A 27,722-nucleotide genomic window follows, 5' to 3' on the forward strand; every position below is an offset into this window, starting at 1 on the left:
TTTTTGGCCTCACCCCACCTATGCATGCCTAAAATCCTGATGCCCCGCCCCCCACCGTGACATAAAATTCTTATTCAAAAAGTGAGCTCCTATTCATGTGGAGGAAGCCTAAAAGGCTATTAACTTGGTCTAACAAGCTTCCAAAGAACATGGCATCCATGAAAGAGCAAAATAAAAGGACGAAAGGACAGTTGAAGTGCTGAGGAAGAAATCACTAAGAAATTGTTTAAAAAATAATAAGAAGTGACATGAAAAATAGCAAATAAAGTTTCAAAACATATAGTAGAGAACTAAAATGCATAAATATGTCTATGAGGCCACTAGAACCATAAGAAATGCAGAAAATTCACTGCTAATAACTCATTCTCAAATTGCCCCCCTTAAAAATAAAATTGCCCCTTTTTGGGATGTGTGCCCCACATTGGGAACCACTGGCCTAGAGTCAATTGTGCGTTTCTGAAATCCCTAATTCCTCAGTTTTATATCACAGAGCTCTGCACACAAAATTCATGCATGGGTATGGTCCCTAGGCCTGGCCTGCCATCAGGGCCATCTTCCCCAGCTACCCACAGCCAGCCCCACCCCCTGCCACCACCCACCCCCGGTTCCCCATTTGCCATTGGGTGATCAGTGCCTGGCGGCTAGGGGAAGGGACCAAGAGGTTGGCTGTTCCCACCCACTCGCCAGCCCTGCCCCCACCATGTGTTGCCCTCTGTGTGAGAGGTGACCAGCGGGGTGGGGGCCTTGGCCTGGCACCACCCGCATACCCCGCCACCCAACCCCAGTTACCCGTTCGCCATCAGGAGATTGGAGCCTGCCAGCCACCGAGGTGGTCGATGCGCCTCATAGTGACTGGTCCAGCAGTCATTCTGATTGTTCCGCCATTAGGGTCAATTTGCATATTACCCTTTTATTATATACTAGAGGCCTGCTGCACGAAGAGATTCGTGCAATAGGCCTTCCTTTCCCCTGGCTGCTGGCACGGTTTTGCCTCTGGCACCTGGGGCCCAGGCCTTCGCTCTGGCTGAGTTCTGGCCGGAGCCGGCCCTAGAAACGTCAGGCTTCGCTGCTCTGCCGGCCCCGGGGCCATGAGGCCTTGCTGCTCCGCCAGCCCCAGGGGACGTGAGGTCTCGCTGCTCTGCCAGCCCCGGGCCATCATGCTTTGCTCCACCAGTTGGAGCCTATGTATGCAAATTAACGCCATCTTTGTTGGCAGTTAATTTGCATATCATGCTGATTAGCCTATGGGAGGCATAGCAAAGGTACGGTCAATTACCATGTTTGTCTATTATTAGATAGGATTAGAGGCCCGGTGCACAAACATTTGTGCACTGGGGGGGAGGGGGCGTCCCTCAGCCCGGCCTGTGCCCTCTCGCAGTCTGGGAGCCCTCGGGAGATAACGACCTGCTGGCTTAGGCCTGCTCCCGGGTGACAGAGAGCAGGCCCAATCCCTAGGTGCAGCCCCTGGTTGGGCTCAGAGCAGGGTTGATTGGGGAGTTGGGGCGCCGCCCCGTCATGCACAGAGCAGGGAGATTGGGAGGTTGTGATGCCACCCTCAGTCATGATCAGGGTAGGGCCGATTGGGGGGTTGGGGCTCCGTCCCCTGTCACACTCAAGGCAGGGTCAATGGGGAGGTTGTGGCGCCACCCTGTCATGCACAGAGCAGGGCCAATCAGGGGGTTGGGGCGCTGCCCCCTGTCACGCACAGAGTGGGGGCGATAGGGGAGTTGGGGCACCGCCCCCTGTCACACACACAGCAGGGCCCATCAGGGGGTTGTGGCCCCGCCCCCTGTCACACACAGAGCCGCAGGGCGATCAGGGGGTTTGGGCGCTGCCCCCTGTCATGCTGATCCCGGTGCTGGGAGGCATATTATCCTTTTACTATATAGGGTAGAGGCCTGGTGCATGGGTGGGGCCGGCTGGTTTGCCCTGAAGGGTGTCCTGGATCAGGGTGGGGGTCCCCACTGGGGTGCCTGGCCAGCCTGGGTGAGGGGATGATGGCTGTTTGCAGCTGGTCACACACCATTCAGGGTAGGGGTCCCCACTGGGGTGCCTGGCCAGTCTGGGTGAGGGGCTGAGGGCTGTTTTCAGGCTGGGGGTGACTGAAGCTCCCAACCGCTCCTTTTTTTCTTTTTTCTTTTTTTTATTCTGGGCCAGTTTTAGCTTGAGGCTTGGCTCCAGCTCTTAGGCCTCCAGCTGAAAGTAGGTTTCTGGCCTTTGCATACAATGTTGCGAATCTGCTGGCTGAAGTCCCGCAGTATCTGTTACAATGTTTGAAACTGCAGGCTCAGAGGCCTGTAGCCGCAGGCGGGGAACGTTGGTTTCCTCCGTCACTGAGGCAAGCAAGCCTCGTGTTAGTTTCAAGCTGCCTGGCTGCCAGCCGCCATCTTGGATGACAGTTAATTTGCATATCTCACTGATTAGCCAATGAAAAGGGTAGCGGTCGTACGCCAATTACCATGTTTCTCTTTTATTAGTGTAGATAGCGGCCTGGTGCACGGGTGGAGGCCAGCTGGCCTGCCCTGATGGGGGCCCTAGCGGGGTGAGGGTCCCCGCTCGGGGGTGGGGCCAGCCTGGGTAAGGGGCCGCGGGCTGTTTGCAGGCTGACCATGCCTCCCTATCGGGGTGGGGGTCCCTGCTGGGGGGTGGGGCCGACCAGGGTGAGGGGCCACTGGGGGTTTGCAGGCCGGCCACACCCTGATCGGGGTGGGGGTACCCACTGGGGGGTGGGGCGGGCCTGGGTGAGGGGCCGTGGGTGGTTTGCAGGCTGGCCACACCCCCAATTGGGGTGGGGGTCCTGCTGTGGCAGGGGGCAGCTTGGGTGAGGGGTCGGTAGTTCTGGTTTCTGGTCATTCTGGTCATTCCGCTGTTTAGGTCGCTGGGCTTCTGTTATATAGGATGGGCTCTGTTTCCTGGAATTCCATGTAAAAACTGTCACCCAGATGTTTATTATCTACTTGTTAAAGAAGGGACAAGGTGGATAGTTCGCAGTTGAAACAGAATGTCACCTGTGGCCTTATCTTGAAAAGCACCTGAGTCTGTGTGTGGTAGAACTCTCTGTTGCTCAGGCCTGGAAAACCGGCAGCTTCCTGGGCGTGACTATCCAATGGGCAGTGTCTGTCAGCAGGACCCGTGTGAAATGCGCTGAGGCCGTGTCATTACAAGAGGAAGAGCCCGCATCAGCTCCAGTTCCTGTAACTGGAGACTCAGGAGGCCTTGCTGTGTGTGCTGAGGAAGAGTGTGCAAGCAGGACCTCTGTGGTTCTGAACATGTGGAAAAGCAAAAGGGAACGGGGAAGTTACAGGGTGTTGACTCCACACTTGGAGGCCACAGGTTTGGGAAGTGACAGTGACTTAAGGATAAGTAAATCCAAGCTCAGTATCACTCATTAGCTCAGCAGTTTAGACTCGAGTTGAGATGACATTTACCTAGTCCCATTGGTGGAGAAATTGTTATAAAGAAATGATTGGTGAATAAAATAGCCAAGGGTTGACTTAGCATTTAGTGTACATTTTATCACCCTAACAGGATCATACATTTTTTAGGGCAAAAACTGCCATACACTTTTCCCCCTAATGCTTTATTTATAACAGATGTTCAATAAATTCTTTTAAGTTACATAACATTGGAAGCATAATAAGTCAATTTAAGGGAATTAAGTTTCTGTTCCCACTTCAAAAGAAACATTTAAATGCAAACAATTAATATAATAATTATAGTTCCTTTTTATTTATCCCTAAATTGGTCCCTGAAACATTTACCTACTAATGCTTGTTCAGTCTTATTACTCTGAAGTTATTTGAAAGCAATAAAATTGAATTGCTTTGAAAATGTTATGTAACTCAGATTTATATCTAATTCAGACGGTCTATACCCTGATTCATCTAAATTATATTTTTACCGTACTCAGTTTAAATAGCACTTTGATTAGTTCTGGAGAATCACATAAGAATGACTATAGATGAAAATAAGTAAATGCACCAAAAGCTTTGGTGAAACAGTTCCTCCCAGCTTCCCAAAGAGAACGCTTACTTGGAGACAAATAAATGCAAAATGTGCTGCCTGGTGTTAGGAATCATTTGAGTCATTGATTGTTTTTAAGATGCCTCCCCTGTTCGCATGTAATATTAGAAAACACGTCATGAGGACCCTGTCAATTGAGTGTTTCTGCTTGCTAGAGAGAAATTGACCCTTTTATTGCTTTGTTTTCCTCCTGGAGCTAATGTTATGATCAATGGATTGCTGGTGTCATTTAGATAAATCATTTGGAAAAAGTAGTTCTTAAAATGTGGAAAAGCAAAAGGGAATGGGGAAGGTATAGAGTATTGAATCCAAGCTTTAAAAAGAACAAAAGAAAAGAAAAAGTAAAAGGCTGTAGAGAAATTGTTGAAGCCCATGCAGACCTTTCAAGTCTGTATGTTTCCTGAAGAGCAGTGTCATGACATCATGGCTGCAGTTGTCTAGAAGGATGCTAGTTTCCAACTCACATCCTCTACCTTTCAAATGCATCCCAAGCCCTGAGGAGAGGATGGTGCCTTATAGAACAGAAAGCTAAGGGTCAGAGTCCTCCAACTTCAGTTAGTACACACTCCAAGTTAATGAAAGCACCCTGTAGCAGTTTCCCGCAGGAATTTATTAGCTAGCTGCTGCCAGCTCCCTCCTCATTTTGGTTGGATGCTGGCATTTCCCATGAGTTATGACACTGACCATGTAGATATCTCATCAGTTTTATTGTAAGAATGTCACGGTGCCCTGGTGCAAGCCTCCATGGAGTGTTGGCTCTACTAGTGGTGACCTATGGGACTCTGCAAAGCCACTCATCCTCCTGGTGCCTGGCTTTCCTGTCTTATAACAGGGGGACCATTGCTGCTTTTTAGGGAACTGTGCAGAAGAAGAGTGCTTAGCGACCGAGTGCATCTTGATGAGAATTCACAGACCACCAGTTGTGTCCAGTAATTAGGACAGAGGGACCCGTAGTCACTGTGCTGGCTGTTAAACATCCTTTTATTTGTTTACATGCCACTAGCTCCTTGAAACTATGGGTGAGCTAAATTGGTTTAGTTTGAATGGATCACAGAATTCTGCATCCATTCTTGATTTTCTGGATTTCCCCCAATTCTAGAGGATCCCAAGAGCACTAGGGTTCATGGTGATGGTCTAACTCTTAAACATCTTCCCATTTCCTGTATCTCTTCTTGCTGTGCTCATGAGGAAAGACAAACTTTATCTTTTTCTGGTAATAGTCTTATTGAAATACTAGAGGCCCGATGCATGAAATTAGTGCAGGAGTAGGCCTTCCTTCCCCCAGCTGCTGGCACTGTCTTCCCTCTGGCACCCAGGACCTGGGTTTCCCTCGCAGCCCAGGCTTCGTCCGGAAGGTCATCCAGAAGGATGTCCAGCCTAATTAGCATATTACACTTTTATTATTATAGACTAGAGGCCCAGTGCACGACTGATGGGGTCCTTCAGCCTGGCCTGCAGGGATCAGGTCGAACCCAGCTCTCTGACATCCCCCAAGGGGTCCTGGATTGCGAGAGGGTGCAGGCCAGGCCGAGGGACCCCACCGGTATACGATCAGGACCAGGGAGGGATTGCGGGAGGGCTCCAGGGCATGTCCTGCCCATTTCACCCAGTCCTGATTGGCCAGACCCCAGCAGCAAGCTAACCTACCAGTTGGAGCATCTACCCTGTGGTGTGTGTCTACCCTGTGGTGGTCAGTGTGTGTCATAGCAACTGGTCAAATGGTCCAACTGTCGGACACTTAGCATATTAGGCTTTTATATAGATAGATAAGTGACATACAGTTCACTTTAAAGTGTACAATTCAGTGTTTTCAGTATATTCAGAGTTGTGCAACCATCACCACAGTCAATTTTAGAACATTTTCATTATCCCAAAAAGAAACCTTTTAAGCAGCTCACCCCCACCCCCATTTCTTTCCTCCTCCACCCCCAGCCCTAAGAAACCACTAGGCTACAGTAAGTCCAGTTTCTGCAGCTTTAATCAAAATGACATATAAGGAAGCCAGTTTTACCGGAGGCTAGTTGATATACATGAGTTAACTTCCTACCGGCATCTCACCAACATAATAACAAAATGATGTTGAACAAAACTATTGTTAAGGCTTGCTGTACCTTCTATCTTCTATACATCTGATAACTCTGGGCATTTCATATAAGTGAAATCATATAATATTTTACCTATCGTGTCTGGCTTCTTTTATTTAACATGTTGTTTTCAAGGTTCATCCATGTTGTAATATGGATCAGTACTTCATTCCTTTTTATTGATGAATAACATACCATTGTATGGCTATACCACATTTTATTGATCCATCAGTTGATGGGCATTTGAATTGTTTCTACTTTTTTACTATTGTGAATAATGGTGCTGTGAACATTCGTGTACAAGTTTTCTCGTGAACTTATGTTTGCAGTCCTCCTGGGATCATACGGTAACTGTATGTTCCATCTTTTGAGGAACTGCTAGACGGTCTTCCAAAGTGGTTGTACCATCTTTCATTCCTACCAGCTGTGTATGAGGGCTCTGATTTTTTTCACCAACACTTGTTATTATCTTTGTTATTACCTTTATCATTTCACAAAGCTGTCCTCTCCTGGTTTGCTCATTGCTCCTCTTCCTATCTCTGCAGCTCTGGCAATGGTAATTAATGGCTGTCCACTGTTGCTAGCCTGGGTTCTGTAACATTCCTGTTGGTTTCCCTAAGTCCTGCCCTCACCTTGTACATAGTCCCCTTATTAAACCGTAATGATAGCCATCTGTTATATGCTGGGACCCCGAGTGATGTGGGGAGGGACCAGTTACTTCTCATCACCATTGGACTGCACTTTCTGTGTGAGCTAAAGACCCTTGCTATAGAGTTGAATGTGAACAGCAGCTGTCTCTGTCATTACAGGCTTATATAAAACTTGGGGACTACCAGAAGGCACTAGTGGACTGTGACTGGGCTCTGAAGGTAAGAAGGTGTTTCCTTCTCCACAGGATGGAGTGGGGTTGGCTTGGGCCAGAGGCTTCAGTCCTAAAGTGAGTAGAGGGGACCTGCCAAAGTGTGGTGGTGGGCAAGGGTAGAGTTACTGCCGTCAGAGCCTCAGTTTCCTTACCTAGAAAACAGCTAGAATAGAATTGTCTTGAGGGTTAGGACAATGTACGTAAAGTACCTACTCTTAGAAAGTGCTCCAGAGAGGCTGCTGCTCATATTGGTTTCCCAGGGTTCAGGGCAGCGGGCACCCTCGGCTGTTGTGTCAGCAGACACATGGCTTCCCTTGGTCATGCCTCCTCCTCTCTCTCCAGCCCGTGGGAGCTTGCTTCCGCAGCGCCATTCTTCCCCATCACTCTGTGCTTTCCCCTCCAGCCCTAAGCATTTGGAAATGTATGCCAGCATCCCCTCTTTGCAGCGGATTAACCAGAAGAAAGAATTCCTCTTGTTCAGCCTGGATGCTAGTCAGGCCTCAGGCAGATAGTAGCATAATATCTGTGCTTGGCATTTCCTCCAAAATCTGCCAAAATAGACAATTAAAGGTGGGGTCTGTTGGGGAAAATATTAGAAGGGCTTTTAAAAGATAAATGTCATGATCACCTCTTAGAGATATTATTTCAGATTACTAAATAGTTAAATAGTCCTTAATCCATATTCCCCTAAATTACTCTGTCATAGGGGCTTTAAACAACCAAAACCAGTGCTTCTCATACTTTCTCGCCAACGTGCTGCCAATGGAATGAGCATGAGCCCCTGGAGGGTCTAGAGGCAGAGAGCATGACATTTCCTTTTGGACATGTTTTTTATCTTAAAGATCCATGTGAATTTTGCATTGCATGCCATACAATTTATCTGTATGTCTTAATGTATGCATATTATTTTAAATAAAACCAAGCACAATTGAAGTGCCAGGAGAACATACCAGACTTATCTTGGGACTTGATTCCCCGAACAGCACCCCGACCGCAGCTGAACGGGCACGCGGCCCAGGCAGGAGCACACTGTGTCACAGCGTGCTGGCCACACGCGTGCTTCCTGTTGCGCGGTAGGCCGGGAGACGGGAGTGGAGTGCAAGTTCGCCTTTGCTACGGTTCATAAAACCCCGGGGATCCTCCCGAGCCACCATCTGTGTGCTTGACTTCTTCCTCCCCTAGAGCATGTGGTGGCGACTCAGCCACATCACAGTCCTCACGTTACAGGAACTGTGGGGCCCCACAGCTCCGGCACAGGCCACCAGCCTGCTTTGTCACTCCATTGGGTCATGATTTCTTTCCTACCATCATCTGTAAGAGAAGAGAGATGTCCTGACAATTAGAGTAAAACCCAGCATTGGCTGCTTGCTGGCCTTGAGCTGTCGCATTTGAGCCTCACGTCGTTCTGTTCTATTGTGTTCAGTACCACTGTTATCCTTATTTTTCTGGCATGGAAACCGAGCCTCGGAGATGAGTGAAGTAACCTGCACAGGACCACACAGCAGATGTCGGTCTAACTGTATGCTGTGCTCTGAACCATCTACCAAAACACCTCTTCACAGGAACCTTGGGGCTGGGGGTCTCACTCCCTTCTGTGGAAGAAAGGAAATCGCCTCTTGGGGCTGCCAGGAGTATCTTTTCTGATCTGAAAAGAACCAAAGCGGTAGTCACACCGTCTCGGACTCAGGGTAACACACTGGTCTGATCCCAAATGTTGACTGAAGCACAATGTAATTAACAGTGAAGCCCAGGCCAGAGCAGGCCCCGCAGAGCTGACATTAGAAGACGCTGACACTCAGCAGCCAACCTTGTTACAGGCCCAGCAAGGCTCCCAGTTGAAGCGTTGGGTAAACATGGGAGGGACGGAGAAAAATGTAAAGGGGTTCCGAGACCTAACAGTGGTGAGCTCTACAACAAAGCCATGAACTAAACAGTTTCACTCGCTTTCAAAGCACTGTATCGATAGTGGAGGCCAGTGCGCTCCACTGCTAATAGTATTAGTGCCTTCGTGCCCGTTGAGTGTTTCGGACAGCTCTGAATTGGCAGACAAGCCCAGGATGATATTTCAAGACCGATGTTCCTGGTCAGGGAAGATCAGGCAGCAAAGCTGGTTTTAGTTGGGGTCAGACCGTCGCTCTCTCAGCAGAACACCTCCTGCACAATAAAGCTCGTCTTCCTCACAGTAAACATGTCTTCCTCACAATAAAACCGTCTTTCTCCACGGCAGGATTCCCTTCAAGGGGATGTGAGATCATCCCTGTGACGCTCCACACATGATGGAAGCAGAAGGAGAAAATCCACTAGCAGCCCTTTGCTCAGTGACTGAGGAAGGTGTCCCCGCGACACCCCTTCCTGGTGACCCACAGTGGGCATGGGCCAGGCGCTGGTCCTCCAGTTGTGATGGTTCTGTGGACATGCGGCTCTCATGGGCCATGGTGCTGCAGCTCCGCTTTCCCTTGGCCACACCTTTCCCGCTTCCTCAACCCCACCCTCTCAGTCCTCCAGGGTTCAGCCCTCAAAGCTCCCGTTTCCTCTCACGGTTCCACTCTCATCTCTGCAAGTGGCTCTCAGACCTACTTCCCCAGTGTGCGCCTCCTGGCTCCAGGGCTGTGTGTCTCTGCCTCCTGCCAATTTCCATCCGCTGGGCAGCATCTGAAACAAACTCTTCATCTTCCCTTCCGCCTGCTCATGGCACATGATGTCTTCCAGGCATAGGCATCCCAAAACGTTTGAACCGACCTCCTCCTTCCCTTATCACTTATGGTTGGCTGATGCCGCTCAATTCTTTCTTTGACGGAGCTCTGGTGTCTGCACTTTTCCTTTCACTCCCACTGTCACTAGGACATCAGATGTTAGCCCTCCTTCTAAGTGATTGTTCTGGTCTCCTCCCTTATCTCCCTGCCTTTCCCTCTGGGCAGTTCTGCACGCTGCCTCCAGACCAACTCTCCAGCCACAGCCATGGAGCAGTCATCCTCCTCGAGCCCGGCATTCAAGGCCTCCATGTGGAGACACACTCCAGCTCACCCCTTCCACCCTGGTCTGCCCTCTGTCAGCACCTGCTTCAGGTTCTGGACTGTCCACTGCAGCTCCCTGAACTCTCTGACCTCGACCTTGCTCAGCCCATTCCCTTTATCCTCTCTCTTCACCTCTCTGTACTAGGACATTCAGGATCCCGCTCGGGTCCATCCTCCTCCGCTGCCCTTTGTGAGACTGTTTCTTCAGAGTGCATTTCCTTCTACTGAGCTGCTAGAGCACTTTTCTGCAGGAGATTTGGTATAATTTTTGAGCCTTCGGTGCCTAATCAAATGGCCAGATTTTAAATCCGAGCTCTTCCATTTGGCATCTATGTGACCTTTAATCCTTCGTTTCCTCGTCAGTAAAATGAGGATAAATGTATGTCATAGAATTGTTTTAAAGTTTGTATGGAATAATTTATATGAACCATATGGGACTGTATGCAAATGCACTATTTATACTATTACTGCCATTCACTCAGCAACAAGTTAGGAAACAATATTCATGGAAATTCATGCCTCTATAAAGGGCTCTCCAATAACAATTATTGTTACCTCTTCTATTGTTATTTCACTTTTCTTTACATTTTCTCTCTTTTCCTGAAGTGGGTTGCTATTGTAACTGCAGCAGCAGCCTCAGATACCATCTCATGGGCACCATACTAGTGTTTGACAAGCGTTTCCCCCTCACAACAACAGAGGGAGGGAGGGAGGGAGGGAGAGAGAGAGAGAGAGAGAGAGAGAGAGAGAGAGAGAGAGAGAGAGAGAAGAGAAGAGAGAGACTATAATTATCTTCATTTTCCACATGAGGACAATGAGTATCAGGAAAGTCAGGGAACCTGGTCAACATCCCACTTCTGGTGAGAGCCACACCAGGGGTTCACCCCAGATGTTTTAGACCCTGAGCCTCATTCTTTTTATTTTAATTTCTTTTTGTTTGTATGTTTTCTTAGAGCCTCACCCTTAACCTCTTTAAACTAAACCCTGAAGGCATCTGACCCGGCCCAATGTCTTGTACATAAAGCAGATTCAATTACTTAATTGGATGTTTTAAATTGCAGTTTATGTCTTTGTGCCAGTTATTCCCTCTGGAGTAATAATTAGGAGCAGACAGGGGCAGGGCCCCTGTGTACATGGTTGAGTCTCAGCCTCGGGTGTCAGTCCTCCCTTTTGAAGGGGGCAGCCCTCCTGGCCTTCAGGGATAAAAGGGTAAGCTCCCAGAGTATGACGGTGGTTTTTTTCAGGGAAGGAACTTCCCAGGCCTAGATGTAATGATCATCTCGGCTGCTTACCGGAATAAAGTGTCCTCTAGTCTAACAAACCAGTAATTTTCAGGCCTGGCTGCATTTACGTCGCCTGGAAAGTTTAAAAAAAGAGATTGATGCCTGGGCCCACCCCACAGTACAGTGTAATTGATGTGGGGTTCAGCCTGGCCGGTAGCAGTTTTGTAAGTGTCCCAGGCAATTCCTATGATCTGCCAAACCCAGGAGCTCTTCCAAACAAGGTTTCTGGTTTCTTTCCTGACGAGTGTCATTAAATGGAAATGCAAGCTGACGGGCATCATTAATCAGTTTGCTAGAGAGCTTTCTCATGTATCCTGGCTCCTTGCAGGCATCAGTTAGCTTGGTCCCAGATGCATGGAAAAGGTTTAGTTGTCCACTCTGGGAGCTGTCCTGGGAACAGAGCCTGGCTTCTACAGTTAGCTGGGCAGTCAGGGGGTGCCAGTGACCCCAACCTTCTGAGACGTCTGACTGGTCTTTCTCTTCCATGCAGTGTGATGAAAAATGCACAAAAGCTTATTTCCACATGGGCAAAGCCCACCTGGCTCTGAAGAACTACAGTGTGGTAAGTTCCTAGAGGAATGTAAGTGGCAGGTTTGATCGCAGCGATGCTTCCGACCCTCTTGTTCCTCCAAGTTGATTAAATATCAACCCACCTCTTAGTATTTTCCAGGGAAAATCTTAAGCTCTTAGAGTAGGGAAGGATGTTGAGGGTCCTCTAGGGCAGCCCCTGCTGTAGCAACCCCTCTGCAACATCTCACCAGTGTTCAGCCCTGGAGGAAGCATCTCTGGAGAGAAAGACAAAGGGAAAAAGATGAAAACAAAAGGCACTTGTAACCTTTTCACCCAAAAGTAATCATGCTCGTATATCTTCACAGTTCTCTGGTTTTTAGTCGATTCACAGAGTTGTGAAACCATCACTACAATAAATTTTGTAATATTTGTGTCACTTCCCCCAAAGGCCATACATTCATTAGCAGTCACTCCCTTTCCCGCACCCACACCTCGGCCCTAGACAAGCACACTAATCTACTTCTGTCTCTATGCATTTGCCTAATCTAGGCTCTTCATCTAAGTAGAATTACACAGTATGTGGCCTTTTATGGCTGACCTCTTTGAGTTAGCATAATGTTTGCAAGGGTCATCCAAGCTGTGGTATCAGCACTTCATTCCTTTTATTGCTGAATATCCCACTGTATGGAGAGACCACATTAATAGGTTGTTTCCACTTTGGGCTAATGTGAACATCCAGGTACAAGTTTTTGTGAGACATTTGATTACTATCCTCTTGATTGTAAATAATACCCAGCAGGGAACCGCTGAGTCACATGATAACTGTTTTAACTCTGGAGGAACTGCCCAGTGTTTTCCAACGTGGCTGCAGCATCTTGATTCCCACCAGCAGTGTACGCTTCCAATTTCTCCACATTCTGGAGAAATAAAAATACTTGTCATTATCTGTCTTTTTTATTATAACCATCCTAATGGGTGTGAAATAGTATCTCATTGTGGTTTTGATTTTCATTTCCCTGATTTCTAATGATGTTGAGCATTTTTTCATGTGCTTACTGGCCACTTGCCTATCTTCTTTGGAGAAATCTCTCTTCAGATCCTTTGCCATATTTATATTACGGATAAAAGTCCCTTATCGAATAACTTATTGGCAAATATATCTATCACTCTTTGTTTTGTCTTTTCACTTTCTTGATGGTATCCTTTGTGGTACAAAATTTTTAAATTTTTAAAAAGTATTTTTTTATTGATTTCAGAGAGGCAGGGAGAGGGAAAGATAGAAACATCAGTGATGAGAGAGAATCATAGGTTGACTGTCTCCTGCATGCCCCCTATTGGGGATTGAGCCCACAACCTGGACATTTGCCCTGACCTGGAATCAAACCATAACCTCCTGGTCCATAGGTCAATGCTCAACTACTGAGCCACACCAGTTGGGCAAAATTTTTAAATTTTGATGAAGCATACCTATATTTTTCTTTGGTTGCTTATGCTTTTGGTGTCATTGCCTAATCTAAGATTTACTCCTATGTTTTCTTCTAAACATTTTATGGCTTTAGCTGTTAAATTTAGATCTCTGATCCAGTTTGAGTTGATTTTTGTATATGGTATGAGGAAGGGATCCAGCTTCACACTTTTCTATGTGGATATCCAGTCATCCCAACACCATCTTTTTGAAAAGACTATTCTATCTACCACTGAATGATTTTGCCACCCTTGTCAAGAATTGATTGATCATAAATGCATGGGTTTATTTCTGGACCCTCAATTTTGTTCCATAGATTTATGTGTCTATTCTTGTGCCTATACCACATTTGTTCATTTGTCTTGATTCCTTTAGTTTTGTAGTAAATTTTGAAATTGGGAAACAGTCTTCTAACTTTGCTCTGCCTCTTCAAGATTATTTTAGCTATTTTGGGTCTCTTGATTACCAACAAATTTCAGGATCAGCTTGTTAATTTCCACAAAGAAGCCAGGTGGAATTTTGATGGAGACTGCAGTGAATCTGTAGATCAATTGGGGGAGTATTGCCATCTTAATAATAGTTTTTCAATCCATGAACATGAAATGTTTTTCCATTATAAGATACTAGATTTTTTTAAAAGAAATTGTCTTCTAAAAAATATTTGTCTTTTTAAAAAATATTTCCTTTGTTGCATTTTAATTATTACAATACAGTCTTATTGTAATAAGGTTAATAGTAGAAAAGAAAATATTAATTTCCCCTTCTCTACCAAATTCTATTCACTCATTTATTCATTTAATTATTTAACTCAGCAAATATGTATTGTATGCTTTCTATATTTCAGGTACTATTCTAGGCAACAAGAATACAGCAATAAAGAAAATAAAAATCTTTGACTTAATTAACTCATATTTTTCAGGTACAGGTGGCCAGGTGACAGAAACCAAATGAGTAGATGTGTGGTATGTTGGGTAGTGATAGTGTTATTGAAAAAAACTTAACCAGGAAGCAGCAAAGGTGTAGAGTGGTCAGGAAGGCCCTCTCTAAAGGAAAGGAGGTAGTGAAGTAAAGAAGAAGTGGATGTATAGTGGGGGAGTGGGCCAGGTGAAGAGAGGGCCAGAATGGAGCAAGCCAGGAGGAGAGTGATAAGAGATGAGGTCAGGCAGGTGATGGGGGAGGTGGGGGCCTGATCCCCTCGGGCCTTGCAGGCTTTGGGAGGATCTTGGGTTTTACTTTGAGTGAGCTGGGAACCATCAGAAGGTTTTCAGTAAAGAAGTGAAATGATCTGATTCATGTTTTAATGGCTCACTCTGCTGTATTTGAGCCGTTGAGACTATATTTTGACATGGTAATAAAGAATAGAACTAGTAATAAGGCTGGTTAAATAAGTAATAATTTGCAACAAATTATCCAAGTGAGGTGATGATGGCTTGTACCGGCTTGGTGATGATGAAGGTGGTGAGAAGTGATGGGATTCTGGACATATACCGGCAGGGAAGCCAGCAGGAATTGCTGGTAGATTAGATCTAGGGTTAGAAAGAAGTTGGATACAGGATCACTGTCCTAGTCCTTTGGGACTGCTATACCATAGACCAGGTAGCTTAAACCACAGACACTTATTTCTCACAGTCTGGAGTCTGGGAAGTCCAAGATCAAGACACCGCAAATTTGGTGTCTGCTTCCTAGTTCATAGGCAGCCAGAGAGTGAGCGAGCTCTCGGGGGCCTCTTAGTAAGGACACTAATCTCGTTCTCGAGAGCCCCCTCTTCATGACCTAATCACCTCCCACAGGCCCCACCTCCTAAGTCATCCCCTTGAGGGTTTAGGTTTGAACATAGGAATTTCTAGGGACATAAACATTTAGCCCGTAGCAGTTACCGTGTTTGATGTGTATCCTCTATCCTGCGACATTGTTCTTTACTAACGTGGTTTTTCTTCAGTTTATTTCTTAATCCTAATCTTCTAAACAAGCCTTGAGCCTTCAAGAAAGCTCAGAACTGTTTTGTTTTGTTTTCCCTGTGCTTTTTCTTTTGGTACCCTCTGGACAGTTCTCGATATTCCTGAGGACAGCACTGCCCTAAACCCAGCATCGTGCCTCATGAACTAGAATCTTTCTTTTTCCAGAAACATTCTGTCCAACACTTTCCTCAGTGAGAGCCCCTCACTCAAGCTTTCAAGCTGACTCTATATGCCCGGCTCTTTGCAGCCCTGTACCCTTTCAGTAGGCATCTCTTGTTTCCTGTTCCCAATCTCTGTCAACAATGTCTCCAACTTTGTTTATTTCCTGACTACCTGGCATATCTGACAGGTAGCCTCCTCTTCTCTCTCAGTGCAAATATCATATCTAAATTTTGTATTTAACCTCAGCCAGACATGATCCACAAGGATTTAGGAATGGAAATTTTCTATCACAGGTCATATGACAGCACTACTTTTTAAAAATAAATTTTGAAATAATACCCATTGCTTCGTAGACCCAGAGAAGCCTAAAAAAAAATAAAAAAATGTCACATGCCTGCTGTGCTCACATGCCTGCCTCCTGTGCTGGGAGCAGGAGGGACCAGAGGAAATAATGAAGCCAAGTCCTGTGATACCGGTGTCTTTCTTATAATCACCTTTGCCCGATACCCACTTGTCAAGGTCTTGTGTTTGTTTGTTTTTTCCAGTCTAGAGAGTGTTTTCAGAAGATCTTAGAAATAAACCCCCAGCTGCAGACACAGGTGAAAGGTGAGAATGTTCCTGCTGATGGCCTGTCCTCTGCTCTGGCCCTCGGCTGCCTTCATGCCTTCTCTCCGCGGCTGCATAGCCCTGCCTTGCCTGCATCCCATCCTCTGTGTTAACAGGCCGCCTGCGCCTCTCTCCTCTGCTCGCCAACTCAGATCTCTGCCTTCCTCCTTTGTACACACCACCCTTTAGAGCCTTCTGGATAGGGAATTCTGTTTTTGCATCCCCAAGATTTTAAAGTTCTGGATGCAGACTGTACACTTTTCCTAAAATTCTCCTTGCTGAAGATGAGTTAGAGTTATTTTAATGCTTATGCCTCTCAAGGCCCCATCCTCACAGAGCTCACTCCTTGTGTGGTAGCATTGGTGCCAGGGTTGTTTTGTTTCCCTTCTTGTTTGCTAGATTACCTGGATCAAGTGGATCTTCGGGAGAAGGCAGACCTCCAGGAGAAGGAAGCCCAGCAACTGCTGGACTCAGGAAAGAGCACAGCTGTGACGACCAGGCATCTCCTGGGGACTCTCTCCAAGCCCGACCAGAACCCCTTGTTCTACGCGGGGGGCATTGAGATCCTGACTGAGCTGATGGAGGACTGTAAGCCAGAGACGTGTGGCCTCATGAATGTTGTCGGTGTGAAGGGGCAGAGTTTAGAGGTCAGAGACTCCCTTCCTTCCATGAATATTGATCGAAGACCTACAATAACGTAGGTGGGAGAGGGGGTACACAAGAAATATACCCTCACCCCTGCTCCAGCCTCTCCTCAGGGCATGCGTACACTCAACATCCATACAATAAACACCACACACATACAGTACAACACAAAACACACACACAGCATGCCTTCATTCTGTGTACACTTATTGCCATCAACACACAACACAGCATGTACACACAACACATCACACCATATACTTATATCCACATAACAAATACTGCATCTATTCACCCCTCACACATGCTCCACACTTCCTACACATATCCACACACCCTTTTCATATCCCACACAATTCCCCATATATACCCCAACCACCCTGTCTGACCCCCACACATCTCCCCCAACCATAGAGAAATGGATAAATGGTAAGGTTCACCCCAGTTGCACTTAATGGTTGCTTAGGAGCTGTAAACAGTTTAAAAGCAACCATCAGTTCCCCTACTGATGAGCATCACACTGTTCTCTTTCATCAGTCCCTGTACACAGTGGTCCCAGTCCCTGCCTGTACGCAGCTGTCCCAGTCCCTGTCCGCAGCTGTCCCAGTCCCTGTCCGCAGCGGTTCCAGTCCCTGTCCGCAGCGGTCCCAGTCCCTGTCCGCAGCCGTCCCAGTCCCTGTCCGCAGCCGTCCCAGTCCCTGTCCGCAGCGGTCCCAGTCCCTGTCCGCAGTGGTCCCAGTCCCTGTCCGCAGCCATCCCAGTCCCTGTCCGCAGCCGTCCCAGTCCCTGTCCGCAGCGGTCCCAGTCCCTGTCCGCAGCCGTCCCACTCCCTGTCCGCAGCGGTCCCAGTCCCTGTCCGCAGCGGTCCCAGTCCCTGTACGCAGCGGTCCCAGTCCCTGTCCGCAGCGGTCCCAGTCCCTGTCCGCAGCGGTCCCAGTCCCTGTACACAGCCATCCCAGTCCCTGTCCACAGCGGTCCCAGTCCCTGTACACAGCGGTCCCAGTCCCTGTACACAGCCATCCCAGTCCCTGTCCACAGCGGTCCCAGTCCCTGTCCACAGCGGTCCCAGTCCCTGTCCGCAGCGGTCCCAGTCCCTGTCCGCAGCGGTCCCAGTCCCTGTCCGCAGCGGTCCCAGTCCCTGTCCGCAGCCGTCCCAGTCACTGTCCACAGCGGTCCCAGTCCCTGTCCGCAGCGGTCCCAGTCCCTGTCCGCAGCGGTCCCAGTCCCTGTCCGCAGCGGTCCCAGTCCCTGTCCACAGCGGTCCCAGTCCCTGTACACAGCGGTCCCAGTCCCTGTCCACAGCGGTCCCAGTCCCTGTCCACAGCCATCCCAGTCACTGTCCACAGCGGTCCCAGTCCCTGTACACAGCGGTCCCAGTCCCTGTCCACAGTGGTCCCAGTCCCTGTACACAGCCATCCCAGTCACTGTCCACAGCGGTCCCAGTTCCTGTCCACAGCGGTCCCAGTCCCTGTCCGCAGCGGTCCCAGTCCCTGTCCGCAGCGGTCCCAGTCCCTGTCCGCCGCGGTCCCAGTCCCTGTCCACAGTGGTTCCAGTCCCTGTATGCAGTGGTCCCAGTCCCTGCCTGTACGCAGCCATCCCAGTCCCTGTATGCAGCCGTCCCAGGCCCTGTACACAGTGGTCCCAAAGCTCCTCTTCTCAGCCGGGGTGGTGACAGCTGGACAGCAGGCAGTTCAGGAGTCTGACGTGGGCTTCTCTGACATTGCTTTAGGCGCAGAACGAACTTTATTCAGAACACACAATGGATTCAGTATCATCAGTGAGAATGAAGTTATAAGAAGGTAGGCATGTTTGTAAAGATAGCCAGTGTCAACGAAAGGAAAGACCAGCATTTCTCATGGAAGCAGACACTAATGACACAGGCAGAGACCTCATTGGATGAGCCCCGCGCAGTCATTATCGGTGGCCCCTGGCCAGTGCAGAGGTGCTGTGTGCGCCCTGGAGCCGGAGCCTCGGTTAGTGTTAGTTATGCCACAGTGACTGCAGAAAAGGCCCCAGAACCTCCCAGGGCTTCCCCAAGCACTTCAAAGTCCGAGACACGACGGTGCTGCTGGCTTCCCACCAGCTGCAAGATTGCTGTTCGTTTCCTTCGGGAATTTTGCTGATCATATCAGGAAATGAGGTCAGCTGAGTCCTGGCTGCTCCCATCTATAATTTCATCTGAAGAAAGACCCATATGATAGGAGGCTGTTTGCTAAATTTATTTTTATTTTATTTTGTATTTCAGTTATTCTAGTGTAATTCCTGAGGCTTAGGATGCTACTGTGGGTTGGAGTCACCAGCACATGTTTGCCTGCATGAGGAGGCCCATGTACCCTAAGTGGTGTGCTGGCCACCATGCACAGGTCGTGTGTGACCATGATCCTTAGCCCCTGGCTCAGACCCTCGCTGCCTCCCCTCCCTGCCCCCAGAGTGGCCTCCTCAGCCTGCATCCTTGTCTGGAGCTCTCAGTCCAGTGCCTCACGGTCCTTTGGTCCTGGTGACCTGCAGCTCTGGATTATAGAACCACTTCTCACCCTATATTGTAGGCCTGTTGGTGCAATGAAACCAGCTGAAAGGAAGATGAAGACTGAGTTCCAGTTTTTACATTGTTCCCCCTTGTCCATTCCAGGTGCTTTTCCACGGCAGGAAAGGATGCAGTGGCAGAGACCCTGTGTGTGTCTGTTCTCAGGCTCTGGCAAGCTGTGTGCAGGGGGAATGGTAAGCCTGGCCTATCACATCTCATCACCCTTTTTTTAAAAAAAATATATTTTATTGATTTTTTACAGAGAGGAAGGGAGAGGGATAGAGAGTTAGAAACATTAATGAGAGAGAAACATCGATCAGCTGCCTCCTGCACGCTCCCTACTGGGGATGTGCCCGCAACCAAGGTACATGCCCTTGACTGGAATCGAACCCGGGACTCTTCAGTCTGCAGGCCCATGCTCTATTCACTGAGCCAAACCAATCAGGGCACCTCATCACCCTTAACGCCCATTAATGCAGGAGCTGCGTGGGCAGACAAGTTTGTTCCCCCAGAGGCCAGGCCCTGGAGACTCGATGTCTGGACCTTCCCTCAGAAAAAAGCATATGGGTCAGAATCAAGGCCTGCACCCACTTATGTTCCTGGCACCCTTGCAGCGCCAGCCCCATGGCCGAGGCCGCTGTCGGCGTGATGAGTGGTCTCAACTGGGGTTTTTGCTGACCACAGGACCCAGTTGAGCATCACGAGCTTTACAGTCTGCCAGGGCTGACCAGCAGCCCCTGAATGGCGGATGAACAGATTACTCAGACACAGGTTGACTATGTAAGGGAGGCCTCAGGGGCCCCAGGCTTTAGTAGCCAGAGGAGCCTCTATTGTCTGCCTCATTAGGCCTTTATTGGAATTTTTATCTTTAGATACAATCAGTGGGGTGAGTAATCTTGGGAGGACACGTGTTTACACTGTCCTCTAGGCAAGGGCATTCAGGGGTTAAGCATAAGGATTCCAGTAAACACCTGGGGCTCTGCAAAGCACAGACTTGTTTGGAAAGGTCAAGGACTAGTTAGGGATGCCGCTCCATACTCCCCTGTCTCCCCTAAGTAGGAATTCCAATAAACAGGGCAGGCGGCAACTTTCCAACCAAGTCCTGTGTGCTCCCCAACAGCGGTCATCTGCCACATCTGTGACACTGATCCGTGTGCAATAGCAGGACAGTAACGTGTGTGAGGAGTTCGCTTGCCTTCCAGACTCACTTTACATAGCAGCAGCATCTGGGGTTTAATAAGTCTATAGAATCTGATCACTTTTGTGACCTCGATGTAAATAAAAAATTGAACAATTTCCATTATTTTTTAAAAGATTGTATTTTTATAGGAAAAGATCTGACCTGGGACATAAACTCTGAAATTAGAGTAACGGTAGCTGTGTCCCTTTTTCAAAGGCTCCTGTGAGGAGCCAGCAATAGAGCTTGTGAATGTAGTTTGTAAACTGCTGAATATGAGATCATGTAATTTTTTTTCTTGATTTATTAGAGTGAAGGAATCATGGGTTCTAGAAAACTAGAGAAGCAGGGGCCTCTTTCCTGAAGGGCATGATACTCAAACTAGTATCATGAGCGAGGGACTGCTTACAGGCCAGGACATGGGCCTGTGTGTGCATGTTGCCTAGCGGGAGGGAGAAGCCAGGTGCAGTGTGGGGTGGGTCACGCTGGGAACAGGATTCATGCAGGGGTGCGGAGCAGCTCCTTTCGGGGAGGCTTACCGGAGGAGGACACGAGAGGAGGACTTTCGTTTTCAGCTGTTCTCCTGTAGTTATTTCAGTTGTTCACAGTGAGCTCCTGTTCCAGAATAAGAAAAAATACATGAGCTGGACAAACGGGTCTGTTTCGGCGCTTAGCCATGCTCCACCTGCACCCCTGATGCCCTCACATTCACAGGCCTGGTTAGAAGTGACCCAGCGAGAGGGGAAGACCCAGGGCCACTGCCTGGAGTGGCTTCCCGTGCGGGGAGGGGGCACGCTTTACACTTGAGCGTTCTCATGGGACAGTCTAGTTTTCCCGCAAGGACTCTGGCCATTATATGAAGTGGAAGGTCTAAAGACAGTTCACCTGCTTTCTTCCCCTTTCCTCACATTTCCACACGACATACCAAGGAGCCTTTGACAAGAATGATACTAATGTACGTGCGCCAGTCCCTACTGTAAGCGCCATCACGTAGTAACTCACTTAACCCCCTGTTAGCCGTCACCTTCCTCAGTTCACTGATGAGGGAGCAGTTGCACAGGAGTTACTAGATCGGCTGAGGTCATCCACCTGGTCATTGAGACCAGCGGTCTGCTTCTAGAGTCCGTGCCCTTACACTTCACTATCCCAGCTCTCAGATGAGTGGAGAAGGGTTGGAGGTGGGGACAGAACTGTAATCGCTGCCCGCGGTGCACAAGGCGAACGCTCCTGTGTCTTGCAGAGGAAAACGAGCGCCAGCTTGTGACACACCCTGGCTCAGGCAGGCTGCTGCCCTTCCTCTTGGCCTCCAGGGTCCTGCCCATCCGGCAGCAGAGCCTGGCCCTGCTGCTGCAGCTCGCCCAGACGAAGACCGGCCGGAGCCTGGTCATCAGCCACCTGGACCTGACCCGGTAAGGAAGATCCGCCTGCGTGTGAGAGCATCACCTGCCCAGTGAAGGCAGCCCGTCTCCCTCTCACCTCTCTGACAGGAGAGGTGCCATCAGACTTTTCCTCAATCTGCAGTCATTTCCTCAGTCCCTTCATCACATGTTTTGTTTGGTTTTGGTCTCTTTGCGTAAGTGTAGCTATAGGATCGTAAGCTTCTCTCCCCTAAGCTGTCTTTGAATTGCTTGGGTTTCAATTTGAATTTTTCCAGTGTCTTGGAGAGTGGCATTCACGATCATCCCGGGAGTCTGCCTGCTCTCTTTAAATAGCCAAAAAGCCTTAGCTTATTACCTCAATGCCTGCTGTTCTCATTAACACCCACCCCGACTAGACCAGAAAGCGAGGAATGTGCTCTCTGCAGTGAAACGAGACGGTTTGCAGCAGGCCAGGCTGCAGGCAGGCCCCGGGACCTCCCAGGTGCTTTTCCCTATACGGTGCATTGACGGAACAAGTGGACAGTGACGGGAACTAGGAGGGCCAGTGCCACTTTGTGGAAACAGCGAGGTTTTAGGTGCCAGCAGTCATGACCCCAAACCTTTGCTTGTCTCTGTCTGCTATGTGACCCAGGAAAGTTACTTAGCCTTGATGAGCCTGGTGTCTTCCCTGCTTCACAGACTTTTGGTGAAGCTTAAGAGCGTTGATGTGTGGATGCCAGCTAAACATTTTCTGTTGCGTTCAACAGAACACGTGACCAAGAGGAGCTGGTCTTCTTTTCTCATGTAACAGCAGAGACCAGAGGTGGCATTGGCTGGTGGAATGGCTTCAAGATGTCAGAGTCAAGGGCTCTGTCCTTCTCTTGACCCTTCCCTCATGGTCACACAGGCTGCTGCCACTCCAAGCATCACCTCCCCCTTTAGGACAGTTTAGCACCAGCTGGGTCTGTCCCTTTTATCAAGAGAAACAACTGCTTCTGTTTCTCTTTGGTCACGTGACACCTGTGATTGGAAAATGGTTCCAGCTTCCACAGTCTAGTCAGGCAGGGAAGAAGGCGATGGCAGGGTTTCCGTGGGATTCGCCAGCAAACAGCTTCAACCACAGTGAGGGAAGTGGCCAGTGTCATGCCTGACACATGGTGCGGACTCAACAATAACTTGATACTCATTTGCTCTCTCCAGGACCCATGCTCAGGTCCTAAACGGATGCGAAAGTGCATTTATGGTGCATTCGATCATTTTCTGATGTGTGGTCCATCTACAGGGACAGCTGCTTGCCAGCAAAGCAGAAAGCGCCAACAGTAAAGGAGATGAGGAGGGTGGGAAGGGGCAGCTGCTCTCTTCAGTCCAGTTAGGATGTGCACTCTCACACAGCGAGACGCCTCGTTGTTCATGGCTCCCGGGACTAAAAGCAAGATGATCTTAGGCTGCCAGCTCAGCCCCTCCTCTGTGCTACTCAGGTTCATCAGCATTGTCTTTAAGAGCGAGGAGAACAGATTTCAATTGGCGGAGGAAGAATCGGAACTAACTGTAAAATAAGTGATTTGTGACAGAGGAACACTGAATTCACTCCCGAGGACGTGGGGGAGTTGCAGAAACTTGAAGTTGCCTGGGGTGTCGTCAACTATCCAGCCCAGCCCTGCCCAGCACCGATGTCCTCTCGGGGGCATCCCAGCACGTACATGGTGTGCACGCTGCCCTCCAGGGGAGATTCCAGCTTCGAGTCAGTTTGATTAGGATGGACACTATCACAGCCGATGGACTGGGGTCTTTTCCCAGCTAACAAAAGGATGTGGCTCTCATCTCCCACAGGATGTGCTGTTGATGGAAAATTACCTCCTTTCGCTGAGCACAAACTGCCTGCCCCATTCTAGTCTGGGACAATGCTGCTGCCGATCCCGAGGCCTCGGTCAGTCTATCGAAGGTCTACAGAACACGTCATCTCTCCCACTTTGCAGGGCGTGAAGGAGCCTGGTCTTTTCCATGTTAAGCATCCTGGTTTCCCTCTGGACTTGACTTCCAGACCCTGCCTAGACAAGCAGCTGAGTAAAGGCAGTAGCACAGATGTGGGTGTCCTCTCCTCACACCCTCAGCACTCACTGTGAGGACCTGCTGGCAGCCCCCAAATGTGCCCTGCTGTCTGATGCCACGTTGTCTTGGTGAATGCTGTGTGCCGTGCCTGGAATGCTCTGCTCCCCGTGTGCCTGACACTGGCCTGCAAGCTCCTTGGACAGTGCCCAGCAGGTGTCGATTGAATGAACAACGGAACAAAAAGCCAGCACTACACTTTCAAGTGAGAGCTAACATATCATCTGCTCTTTGAAGCCTTCATCGCCATCCTCCCACACCTCCCACCAGGTGGACTGTGCCCACTCTGTGACATGAATTTGTTTCTGGCATATCACCCAAGTGCTTAGTCCTTCCCTCCCTGGACTGAGCACAGCACTGAGCGCACTGTGGGTGCCGAGTATGGGCCTGCTGGTTGCACAAGTGGCCCCTGCTTCGTCCTGGGTTGGTTAGTCTGTCAGGGCAGCGTGAGGTTGCATTAGCTTTTTTTGGCAACTCCACCGGACTATTTGCTCATAATGGGTTTGCAGTTACCCAATAACCCTTGAATCTTGTTCATATGAACTAGTTATAAACTAGGTCTACCAATTTTGTTACTTATGCAGAATTTCCAGCTCTAAGTGTAGGAGTTTGAGTTTAACTGAATTAAATTTTATCTGATATACTCAGCAGCCTGTCAAAATTTTGTGAAGTCTTTATTCCATCCCTCACCTTATTAGGGAGCCCTCCTACTTTAGTCATTAGCAGATTAGTAGCATGCCATTTAGATGTCATTTATGTGACTGAACTTGGCCGAGCCAGAGTCACATGGCAGAAGCTCCAGCAATTCCTTCCTGTAGTCGTCTGATAATCAGTGGACTTGGGTTAAAACTGTTCAACCCTGGGACTGCACATGGTGGTAAGAGCCACTCTGCAGGAGAGTCTGTGTCATGGATGGCCAGGAGCTGGGCTTCCTAGAGGGCATGGCAGGGCCACTCCAGCTACCTCACCTGCATCTGGCTCCTTCCTGGCCTCCTTGCAAGGTGTCCCTGATGGAAATGCTGTCAGTTGGAGGACAGCCCACTCTGAGGTTGTACTGGATTTTTTTACAGATTATTAGAAGCCCTGGTGTCATTTCTTGACTTCTCAGACGAGAGGGCCACCTCAGCCATGGGACTACTCACAGACTTGGCGCTGGAAGAAAGGTAACATTTATTTACAGAAGTTGACATCTCTCCTTAACTGTTGCTGACTGTCTGATAGTTTAGAATGTACAGCATAGAGGGAGGCTGGCCAGTGGGCATCGCAGGCCCAGTGAGTAGGAGGGCTGATGCCTTCCTGGGCCGAGGTCAGCACTGCTGTTCCAGCCCCTCGGGCCAGGGGACCCAGTCCTCAACGGGGTTGGAAGCAGTAACGTACTTAAAACACATTAGACAAGCCTACTGTGTGTTGGGGAAGCTTCTTTCCCTTAATCAGCACCTAATGGGAACTGCCTAGCAAATGTGTACTGAATAGATGTGAGTGAGGGAGAGAGTGCACAGTAAAATGGAGCCTTCTCTTGGGTTGCCAGTGGCATTATGGGTAACCATCCCCCCTGCTCTTTTTGGCTTAGCTACTGGGGAATTCAGTAAAGGTCTTACATTTTTCATAATTCTTAAGTGTTGTTGTTGTTTTTCAGTGTCTCTTGTTTTTTGTTTAATTTCCTCACCACCTTTAGAACATCGTGCTTAGAAATGATCGTGAGAGAGTGCTGCTTTGCTCCTGGACAGGCCCTCGGCACAGGCTGGGGACTCAGTAGCTGCTCTGGCGTGTGGAGATGCATGTGTAGCATGTGGAGACATGAGTGTAGCATGTATGGACGTGTGTGCCATGTGATGTGTATAACATGTGGAGACATGTAGCACATGGATATGTGTTTGTAATGTGGAGATATGCGTAGCATATGGAGATGTGTGTAGCGTGTGGGTGTGTAGAGGTTTGTAGCATATAGAGGTATGAAGCATGTGGAGACGTGTGTGTAGTGTGCAGAGATGTGTGTAGCATGTGGAGACACATGTGTACCATGTAGAAATAGTGCACAGCATGTGGAGACATGTGTAGCATGTGGAGACACGTGTAGCACTGGAGGCACATGTGTAGCTAGGTCTCCTTATGGCTGTGCCGAGGAACTGTGCTTGCACTGCACTTCCTGTTTACACAGCACACAGTGCAGACTCGGAGCGAGGGGAGGGCAGGGGGTTGGGAGGTCAGTTTGGCAGAGCCTAGGGATTCCAGCGCTTTCTGCATCAGTGCTGCCATCTGAGACCTGATGTTTAACATCAAAGGCAATTCTTCAGACTTGGAGAGATGAAAGCCGCGTCATGTACCTGGAACATTCTCTTCTGTTTCCGAATTAGTCATCCAGGTACATGGCAAACACAGGGGCCCAGAGGTTGTGTCTGTTCACCCCATCCCCTGAGACTGCATTTCTCCTATAGCTTGTGCAGTGTGGAGCTAAATCACGGCTGGTGTTCTCCCAACAGATTCCAAATCTGGTTCCGGGCCAACCTCGCAGGTGCTCTCCCGGCTCTCAGAGGCGTGCTGGTGAGCAGGTCTTCGTTTCATCATCTCTGACTCTCAGGGGCATGAGCAGTTTAAACACAGTCACACTCCAGAGCGCCTGTTGACTCTCAGGTTCAGGAATCATTTATTCACAGCTGGAATTTACACAGTTCTTATTAAAACAGCGCTAACTGGGCCAGGTGGAGAGGGCACATGCAGGCTCATCGCGGGGGAGGAAGAGCTGGACGTGGCCTCTGCATCTGGGGTGAAGGCGAGAGAGTGTTCAGGTTCATCAGTCCCCTGTGATCCCCAGTCTGGTCATAAGGACTGTGTGCCACCCTGAATGAAAGTTGTCCAGGTCAGGAGGGCGAGTGTGGCGATCTGAGCTGGGGAGGCAGGGAAGAGCAAGGGGGTGGGGGAGTTCGAGGAGAGCATGCTGGGACTAGCCCCTGTCCCTGGGGAGCCACGTCTCAGGGGACCTGAGCATGTCCACAGCCCAGTCTTTCAGACGTGGAAGTGGAAGCTCTGTTGTCCAGGCTGGTTGGTGGTATCCCTGAGATGAGCTCAAGGCCTCTCTGTTCCAGGCCACATGCTTTGGGGTTAACCCATGTGCCTCCACTCTGTTGCCAGCATGACCCCGTTGATGCCAGTGTGATGCTGCACTCTCTGGTTCCCAGGCGTTTTGGTGCACGAGGGGTGCATCTGGGGATGATGCTGGCATCATCTGCCTGCTCTCTGCACACTTGCTTTCTCATGATTCTCTTTTAGAAGAGAGACCCCAAGGAAGTCAACACCTCAGCTCTCAGCCAGTGTGTTGCCATCATGGGGAGCCTCAGTGCTGACGCTGCCACCAGAAGACAGATGTCTGCCTCTGAGGAATTTGGGGATGCTTGCTTGGGCCTCATGGTATTTTAGCTTTTCTCCTTAAGGCTGGTCTTCTATCTGCTTTGGGGGTATTGGCTTCTTCTTCATTATCTAAATCTTCTAAAAATTTTGTTTGAGAGTGCTGGAGCCAGTGGATTCTTCCTTCTATAACCACAGATTTTATGGGTGGCCGATGTCAGCAAGCCTCCACATCATGTCTCATTCACCCTGGAGAGCCTTGAAGGGTTTGCTGGTAGAGTTGGCCTGTCCACCCATTTGAGCAGCTCAGTCTTCAGTGTTAAAACAGGACCAGGTTGAACCAGGGTCACATGGCAGAGGCACAAGAGACTCCTTGGGAGTGTCCCACACTAACACTAACTCATAGACTGGTCTCTAATCTTCCAGCATCACATAGGTTCATGACATTGGCAATGTAAGCAGTGTCAGTAATGCTGAGACCGTTGCCAAGGGAAGATGACTTTAAAAGCTACAAGGCAACCCTGGCTAGTGTGGCTCAGTTGGTTGGAGCATTGTCCCATACACCAAAAGGTGGCAGGTTTGATCCCCAGTAAGGGTATATAC

The 27,722-nt window shown here is 49.0% G+C and overlaps 1 protein-coding gene across 2 annotated transcripts in view; it reads left to right on the top strand.

Moving 5' to 3' along the window:
• The window catches only part of TTC12 (tetratricopeptide repeat domain 12), a 50,283-nt gene that overhangs the window by 15,202 nt on the left and 7,359 nt on the right, over positions 1 to 27,722 (top strand). For both annotated transcript variants that reach the window (XM_059707911.1, XM_059707912.1), the window contains exons 7-16: positions 6,917 to 6,976; positions 11,757 to 11,828; positions 15,907 to 15,967; positions 16,367 to 16,555; positions 18,342 to 18,411; positions 19,242 to 19,330; positions 21,554 to 21,722; positions 24,848 to 24,940; positions 26,258 to 26,318; positions 27,045 to 27,182. In XM_059707911.1, the coding sequence (XP_059563894.1) occupies positions 6,917 to 6,976; positions 11,757 to 11,828; positions 15,907 to 15,967; positions 16,367 to 16,555; positions 18,342 to 18,411; positions 19,242 to 19,330; positions 21,554 to 21,722; positions 24,848 to 24,940; positions 26,258 to 26,318; positions 27,045 to 27,182 (1,002 nt within the window). The remainder of the gene's footprint in view (positions 1 to 6,916; positions 6,977 to 11,756; positions 11,829 to 15,906; positions 15,968 to 16,366; positions 16,556 to 18,341; positions 18,412 to 19,241; positions 19,331 to 21,553; positions 21,723 to 24,847; positions 24,941 to 26,257; positions 26,319 to 27,044; positions 27,183 to 27,722) is intronic.

Source organism: Myotis daubentonii, chromosome 9 (assembly GCF_963259705.1).
Source record: "Myotis daubentonii chromosome 9, mMyoDau2.1, whole genome shotgun sequence".
In the NCBI taxonomy this organism is placed as follows: Eukaryota; Metazoa; Chordata; class Mammalia; order Chiroptera; family Vespertilionidae; genus Myotis; species Myotis daubentonii.